The sequence below is a fragment of the Oryzias latipes genome, chromosome 24 (genome assembly GCF_002234675.1).
Source record: "Oryzias latipes chromosome 24, ASM223467v1".
Classification (NCBI taxonomy): Eukaryota; Metazoa; Chordata; class Actinopteri; order Beloniformes; family Adrianichthyidae; genus Oryzias; species Oryzias latipes.
Window position 1 is genome coordinate 8,851,494 of NC_019882.2, and position 8,733 is coordinate 8,860,226.

The 8,733-nt window shown below is 39.1% G+C and overlaps 2 protein-coding genes across 2 annotated transcripts; both read right to left on the bottom strand.

Annotated features, from left to right (window-relative positions):
• Window positions 1-2,475: 2,475 nt before the first annotated feature.
• LOC101166100 (syntaxin-11-like) lies at window positions 2,476-4,579 on the bottom strand. Its single transcript, XM_011491640.3, has 2 exons — window positions 4,218-4,579; window positions 2,476-3,749 (listed from the first exon to the last, which is right to left on the bottom strand). Exon 2 carries the CDS (start codon window positions 3,731-3,733, stop codon window positions 2,846-2,848), a length of 888 nt encoding a protein of 295 aa, XP_011489942.1. The 5' UTR covers window positions 3,734-3,749; window positions 4,218-4,579; the 3' UTR covers window positions 2,476-2,845.
• A 42-nt stretch (window positions 4,580-4,621) lies between these two features.
• On the bottom strand, window positions 4,622-7,470 carry LOC101161937 (syntaxin-11-like). Its single transcript, XM_004083498.4, has 2 exons — window positions 7,087-7,470; window positions 4,622-6,284 (listed from the first exon to the last, which is right to left on the bottom strand). Exon 2 carries the CDS (start codon window positions 6,177-6,179, stop codon window positions 5,283-5,285), a length of 897 nt encoding a protein of 298 aa, XP_004083546.1. The 5' UTR covers window positions 6,180-6,284; window positions 7,087-7,470; the 3' UTR covers window positions 4,622-5,282.
• Between the last annotated feature and the right edge of the window lie 1,263 nt (window positions 7,471-8,733).

Genomic DNA, 8,733 nt, shown 5'->3' on the forward strand with positions numbered 1-8,733 from the left:
TTTCATCTGGAGGAGGAGGCATAAGTAACACTGTTTACTTCCGCATTGGTGTTCGGATGATTGGTTCATGACGTAAGGTGACAAATGAACTTCAGGGTGTGTGAATGAAAAGGAAAATAAAGGCTGCAGCGGTCCTCTACACCCAAACGTGTCTCTGAGCTCCTTATTTTACAGATGAAACTCTGCTTTACCAACACCGAGCCCCAGAAAGCCGGCTCCACTGAAAATAATCTGATTTTGAGTCGCTAAAAGGTTTAGAATCTCTTTGTTTTTTAAACAGATCCGGGAATAAAGCTCCACAAAAGGCTCCACATATTTCATCTTCTAGCTAGGCTCCGACGAACGGAAAACTTTGGTGTTTACTCTTTAATCCATGACTTTTTTCTCGTAAATTTACGAGATTTTAAGTCGTAAATTTATGAGATATAAACTAAAAAATAAAAGTCGTAATTAAAAAAACGTTTTTTTTTTGTAAACTGGCCCTAAAACTCTGTCGTAAAAAGTAGTTTCATTCACGTTTTTTATTTTCAATTCTTAAGGCCTGTTCACACCGGGACGAATTTCGCCGGCGATTTTCGCCGACGTTTAACGCCTCGTGACTAAACAAAGGGCACCAACGAGAGTGTGCACACCGACGCGAAAAAACGCCACGCGTTAAAGCGTCAAAAAAAAAAAACGCCTCGGGTTCGTTTTTTTTTTTCGACGCATCGCGTCGAAATCTACTCGACCAATGAGAATGGTGCTTTTGCTCACGTGTCTGGAGCTTCTGAAGTTACAGTAAAACACAACTTGGGGGCGCTCAAACACAAAACTGCCTTGCTGAGCACACATACCAGCGAAGAAGTTAGACGCCAAGTAGCGTCTACACAGCCGCGAAGCAATAATGACGGACATTCTAAAATATCCCCGAACCAAGCACCAGTTGGAGCTACTGGTGCTTGAAATATTCATGTTTTCTTTGTTTGATTCTGACAAGCGCGTAAATACTTGCTCTCTTCTTCTGAGTGAAAAGCGACTTTAAGAAGCGTAAAGTTGCGCAGCGCCACCTTGTGTACAGGAGTATTTCTGTTTTACATTAAGCGCCATCTAATGTCAGGGAATGAAATTGCATGTTTACTCCACTCATCGTCAGCGAAAATCGCCTGGGTGTGAACACAAAAAACGTGGCGAAAAACGCTGGCGAATAACGCCTGGCGAATATTCGTCCCGGTGTGTACGGGCCTTTATACTATAGACTGTGTGCTGTGTGTGATGGATGATCTGATAGCAAACCGGTTTTTCTGTTTTGCAGAAGAATAAAACATTCCTTTGTGTACGACAGACTGTCAACATCAGCCAAATATCCTTTCATAATGTTAATACATAGACTAGATGCTACATAAATTTAGCAAACTACAAAAAGGCTGCAATGGGTTAAAAAAAACCCGGCATAGCTGCAGGCTGCTACAAACCTATAAAAGCCCACATTTTAAATTAGGAAAAGCTTTTGAGTTAATACACTTTCAAACGAACACCTTAAAATTAACAAATCCTCTTAATTGCTGGCTTTATGACCCCGTTCTGGTGCAGGGACGGATGTAGGCGTGTGCAAAAGGGGGAGATGACCCCCTAAATGCTGTGAATGTCCCCCCAAATGAGATGCCTGCAAAAATCCACAATTAGCTAAAGAAATAAAAAGTACTAAACGATACACAGCAAAACTCTATTAAAATAAATAAATAAATGAATAAATAAATAAAATATAATATTATATGTATATGAAATAAAATAAATCTTTATGAGGGACTAGCAGACAGACGGACAAAAAGACAAAACAGACATAAAAAGAAAAAAATAAATAAATGCAGCCTAATGGGGCACAAACTAGTGACCATCTTGTGCCGGTCCAAAGCCCAGTAAATGCAGAGAGCATGTCAAATATGAGTAACCCTTGTGCTATCCTAGGCACTTTAACATTGGGAGTTGGGTCATCTAGACCCACTAGACAGTGCGCTGAACCTTTTTTCTTCAATGATTTGAGATCTTCACTGGTGTCCATGGATTACATGAAATCCTCTCCACCTTTATCCACATTTGTCATGGTAGGGAGAACATGTCAATGTAAGGGTGGGGTCATCTATGATAGCACAAGGATTAAAGGAGAGGGATAAAAACAAACTGATATAATGATTTGACACCCTAAACTCTCAGTACAGCCAAAATTGCCCCACTCCAACCCCCAATACCCTACTTGCCCCCCAATATGCCTAAATCTGGGTCTGTTGTGATTTGTTGAAAACTACATGCTGCATCTGTCTTTTTTATATCAAAATCTAAGTCTGATGCCAACAAATTTGATAAGGAGCTATATATATATATTTATATCTAAAAAAATTATATCGTGCTCAAATTATGTTTTAAATTTAGGTTTGCACAAATGTTTACCCACATTTCTGAAGGTGTCTGCTGATATGAAAATGTAAAAAAAGAAGAAGATAAAGAACAGACACATTGGAATGTTAGGAAAATATGATTTTCTTCTCTTGTATTCCTCACAAAACTCATGTTAGACAGTGACTGGCAGTGACAATCATTAGAGGGACATTATGCTATAGGATTAAAACATTCTTCATCTAAAAAAAAGGTACATTTTTCCATGTTTATGTACAGTCATAAGTTCTTGATCAAATGAAAACAAAACATGTAGTTTTTGACAACCTTCACTTTCAAACCTTTAAAATTAAGTTAATCTCTGCAGCACAAAGTTCCTTCTGAATCTTGTTTTGCCACAAACATCTCAGCAATATTTCCAGTTAATATTGGTCTTAGTTTGATTCCAGACCAAAGTAAAATAAATAAAGTTTAGCTATTTCCAGAAAGGTAAACATGGACAACATGTCAGACAAGGGTTTTTCTTTTTATGGATTAAGGCCTCTTTAAATTTATGGTCAGAGTTCTTAATGTGTTCCTCAGTTTTGCCCACATGTGTCTCAATGCTGTTAAGAAGAGATCCCTGCTCCTCCACCAGCACAGCCATTTGCAAAAACATTTCATGGATGTCCTTAAGCCTGGCCTCCAAGTTCACCAGCTCCGTGTGTCTAGTTTTGATCTCATTCAGAGCTGTGCGGCACGATTGTGCACCTGGTGGCTGAAGACTCTGGCAAAGCTCTTCCCAGCCTTCTCCACCTTTGTTCACCAGGTCATTCAGTTGTTCATCACTAATGTCCTTCCCAATGATGGAAGCCTGCCTTTGGATCCTCGTCTTACAGATTTCCCTCTGCTTCTCCTCTGCACTGTTGTAATTTTCCATTGCACTTCGAAGGGCAAAAGCCAGTGTGTCATATTGAATGCGAGCAATGCGACTAACAGCCCGGTTTCCGCCCTCAGTTTGCTCCAACTCATTGGCACGATCACCCAGAGCCTGAATCCTTTTGTACACCGAATCCCCCTGCTGCTGGATCTTTCTGGCGATGGAATCTGAATCCCGTTTCAAAATGGAGAATCGGCTCACAGAGGTGCCATACCGTTCGTTGTTGTTTTTCAGACGCTCTACGTCCAAGCTGAGCAAGATGATACTTTTGCGTATCAAACTGGCCTCATGAAGGATTTCTTCCATAGTGTTGGACTTCTCAAATATAACAGCCTCCAGAGTCAAAGGCCCTTTGTCTACATCGTACTCAGGTACAAAGCAACCCGAGTCTTTATCGTCCTCCTCCTCAACGATGGTCTGCAGTCTTTCCATCATGTCCCGCATTGTGCCTGAGGGTTTGCTGGAACACAAGTTTTTTTTTTAGTTTGGACATTCCAACCAGTTAAGTTAAAGCATTTTATCTTTTAACAATGACAGCAGTCACAGTTCGACTGCCTACTGGAATGTCTTCTTATAAGAGGAACAAGGAAGAAAAATTTTAGCTGAAATTTTCAGCTGAAAATAAGAACAAGTTGCCAATAAACACATATGTACTCCAAGTATTATCCTTAAAATTATGTTTGCTAGTCACAACTTTGAAAATTTAGAACAATTTAGAACAATTTATGCTGTTTAGAATGTCAATCCTTTAATTCTATAATGCAAAAAGTGTTTAAATATCTACTAAATTCGTTTTGGAGTTGGTTGTTAGAGATCTTTAATCAGATTGCACACAGTTCCTCCTATTGTCAAATGTGTGTGCACCCACACTTTCTTCTGATAAATAACGAAAATTTATCTTTTCAAAGAAAAGAAAAAACTTTCTTACCGCTTCTGACTCCAAAAAACAAAATTCTTCCCAGGTTATTGTATAATTTAGTCAATTTGCCTTGACGCTCTCTTCAGAAGCATCCTCCCGACCAAGGAACTCTCGACTGTTTTCGTTTCTCTGCATGACTGCCACCCCTTCGCAGTTGACGTGCAGTCCGTCCCCCTGAAACACGATTGCTTCCTTACAGAAAGGTGTTTTTTCTCTTAAGTGACTCATTAAAGTAGGCAGTCCCATCAAGTGACGCATACAGACACTGAGCCAACAGATAGAGAAAGTCTTTTGTGTAATGACAACACCTGTGCACGGATGCAGTCATGGTGAGTTTGCACTGTCAGGAATAAGGAAGTTTGAAGTCACGACCAACAAATATGAGTTTCAAATAGGGACAAGAATCAAGACAGTTTCAAGTGTCTTCTTTATTGTTTTGCGTTAAATACACGTAGACAGACAGTCATTGTACCATCATCGGAAATTATTTACAGAAATGGTGTTTGAAGCACAAAATCTCAATGCTCAATTTAAGGTTTTGTTGCTGTTCCCCTCACAAGACAAGGACCACTCTGAGAAAGAAACATGAAGGGATATTTTTTATCCTAACCAACAAATTCCTTTATTAAATACAGAAAACACTTTAAGAATCCATGTAAATGGTACTCATCCTTTGATTAGCTTTTCATTTTACCAGTGCAAAAGGACAAAGTTGTTTCAAAAGTAGTATTTGAAAAGGCTTTTTTTTGGCATTTTTCTGCTCAGGGCAACACAGTGCAACACAATTTTTCCAGGGTTTAAAACACTTTCTTATCCTCTAAAATCTCCGAGGTCACAAAACTAAAAAAAGTCTCAGTCATTGGGGAATTTGTTGTGATATGAGTTAGTCTGAAAACCTTCTAACAAACAATAATTTAATTAAAGTACAGTTTTTTTTTCCTATGCTAGCAAAACTTTTTGTCCCATTCTAACCAGCCCGTTTTCATTCAGTAACCATAATTTTCTAATGTCAGAGAGAAAATGTTTGTTTTTTGTTGTGACATCCCTCCAACCATGTTTTTTTTTTGATTGTCTTTATTTGTAACATGGAAAGCAGCTGCAGAACATCTTTTTGAAAGGGTTGTCTCTGTCGTGACGTTTGGCGGTGCGAAGTTTGACGAGGGCATCCTGCAATCCTGCGTCTGTTTTTTGAACGTTGGTCTGGATGGTGTCGAGCATGGGACCCTGTTCCTCCACGAGCAGAGCGATGTCCAGGAAGATTTCATGGATACCTTTGATACGATTCTCCAGATCCATCAGCTCCTGGTGACGCTTCTCGATCTGGGACAGAGCTGATCGAGCGGTTTTACCTTCTGTCACTACATTGTCAGTGAAGATGTTCCACTGGCCCTTCTCAATCATCTCCTCCAAGTCTTCCCCCGTCACCTCACGCCCCACTATCTCCATTTGCCTCTGGATCTGTGTCTTGCAGGTCTCACGATGGCTCATCTCAGCCTCGTTGTAGTCAAACATGACGTCACGAAAACCATTACTGAGGCAAGCATACTGGGTTCTGGCGATGCGCGTGACGGCAGAATTAGGGCCATAAGATTCTTTCAGCTTATGGGCTGTCCCATCCATGTCGTGCAGGCGGGCTAGCACACCTTCTGCCCTTTTCTTTATGTCAGCACCGATAGCATTAGTGTCTCTTTTGATTGTACTGAGGGTGGTGACGCCTTGGAACATGCGAGAGTTCTGCTCTCGAAGCCTTTTCACCTCCAGGCGGATGAGCTGGATCTCTCTGTGAATGTCTTGTGATTGGGAAAAGATCTCAGACAATGCAGGGCTACTGTCAAAAATGACTGCCTCATGAGGCAATTCCTCCTCCAGGTCGATGTTACTGAAGGAGTCAGACGTAGTGGACTCCTCATATTCCATTGGCTCAATGTTGACATTGGACACTAGTTGCAGGTGATTTAGTCTGTCCCTCATGGTTGCGCTGGAGTTCAAGTGAAGATTGCCGATCTCTAAATTACACTCTTTGGTTACTGTTCCTCCGATGCGCGTTGGTTGAAAACTCTTAATAAAAGGACCAAACTGGAAAAAAAAGCATAAACAATTGTATTTATGTTGGATTCTGCTTATGACTGTCTTAAAAAGTGGGAGACGTACAGAATAAAAGCAAACAAGTTTAAAAATATCTGGTCTTTCCTTCTTCCTTCATGTTTTACCAACCCATAACCCTTCACTGGTCTAACAGGTTCTCTTGAGACTAGTCAAGGGAGTTAGTTCTCACAAAACCTGTTCTATCTATCTGACGTCTTTATTCAAGCATTCTTGTGACTTTTAGCCTTGTGTGATTCTGTCTACCAAGAATTTCAGCCCTAAAGTTTGAGAAATAATTTTTGTTCAGTTTGTTTATAATAAGTTGAAGATACTGTTGACAGTGTTTTAAGGCAACTTTCAGCCAAATAAGCCTGCAAATGTTTGCATAGTTTTCAACTGAAAAAAAATTGCTGTCAAGTGTAAAAACAGTAAAAAATGGTGGACAAATTAATTCCAGTTGCCTGTTTTCTGATTTTTTTCATTGCACGAAAAGCACCAGAATTGTCAGTTATTCTTGGAATTTTTGGTAAAATGATTTGCTTAATGAAAAAATCAGTCTGCACACTCAAAATGTTAGATCATTTTTGAGACTTTTTAACTAACTATGTGAGTATTTTAATAAAAAAAAGTTGGCCAAAAAAAGGATTTAAAACCTCAATTTGTGCTAAAATTTGTCATTAGAGGGATTAAAAAAAAGTAAGAGGATAAGACATTTGTTTTGTCAGAACACACATGGTATGTAATCTTATCTCCTAATGTGGCTTCCTAAACATCCCAAATAAAGAAAAATCACCTTTTTTCATCTAAAGTCCGCGGAAATTAAGCCTTGTCCTCTGATGTCTGCGTCGCCACAGCACCATCCTCCGGGTCCTCTGGACTGGAAGCAGCAGAAGTGCGTCCTGGATGCGTAAAGCTACCGATCCAAATTGGAAACGCAGTGCAGAGGCGATGGACTGCGTCGGGTCACACAAAGGAGCTGTAATGATGTGGCTTGAGGAATGAAGTCAAGTCGGTTTGGACTTGCAGTGACGCTGCGTCGATTGTATAGTGAGGGTGTGAACAGTGGGTGCCAATCTGAGCAGCCTCAAACGCACAGGGGGCTCCCCGCGCACCGATATCCACAGAGCATCACAGAGGCTGAAAACGTGCTTAAAGGGGGAAACTCTGTCAAGCATCTGAGTTGTATTTCTATTTCTTTCCTTTTTTGTTCGAGTCATACCTGACGACACCAAGTCAAACCGGTACTGAAGCTTTCATATGAATAAGATTTTGCCAGCCACGCCTAAAGTACTTTCAGAAAGTCTTTGAGTTTTCGTTTAAGTTGAGACTGAACAGTCTGAATGTGGTTAAACCAGCTTTTTGTCTGATTAGAAAGTATCACGACTTAAAAAATACCTTAAACACGAGAAATAGACCCCATAAAACGTGTTCCATCACAAAATTGGAACTTGACTTTATTATGTTTATTATTTATTGAAAGACTTTTAATGATATGGTTCAAAAACATAAAGAAACAAGATTACTTTCCTTAAAAAATGTCTACATCCTAAAAAATGTTAGATCTCAAAAAACAAACATTTTTTTTCAAATCTGAACGTTAATCTAGTTTCTGTTTGTCTGCTCAAAACTCACCTGATTAAATTATTCTTGGCACCATATCTTTCATTTTCACTGGCACACTTTTGTTTCCTTTTAGCATTTTATCATGATTTTTGATTTTTTTATAATTATCCTGTACAATGTGTTTTCAGTTTGAAAAACATTTTGACCACTGTAAACAGGTTGTGCTGGATTTTTCTAGCTTTGAAACGTGCAAGTATTTTAAAGTATGAACTTCTCCAATTGCTTCTTTTTTCTCTTTTAGTTTTAACCATGCATTTAAATTAGACGGAGTCTCAGGGCATTTTGCACTTAAGCCTGAAACCTCACCTAATGCATACTTCAGATTTTACACAGTACATGTTTTGAGAAAGTAAGTAAAGCCAAACGTCAAAGAATCAAGTTTAATTTGGCTCTCTCAAAAACATTTATATTTGACGTATTTTATTCAAAAAGGTAAAGCCTATGAACAAAATAATTCCCTTTTATTTTGTTTAAACCCTTCAAAAGTTGTATGAAGATGAGAAGACATCAGATCATGAAGCCTATAAAAATTGTGTGCAATATGTTCTTGGATTCTTAACATTTTTAAACAAGCACACGATTCAAACTAAATCAAGACCACGATTCATATTTGAACAGATGGTATTGTTGCTCAATGTACTTTTGAACAATCAATTAGACAAACACCGTTACAAACAACAAAAGAAAGAAGTCCACAAAAATTTCTTTTTTTATTTATCTGTATGATTAGACTGTCTGTAAGAAAATGAAATCAGGGTGACGCTATACAATGCTAGATGCTCACCATAACTACTACTACTGCAGTGAGGTGCGGTCA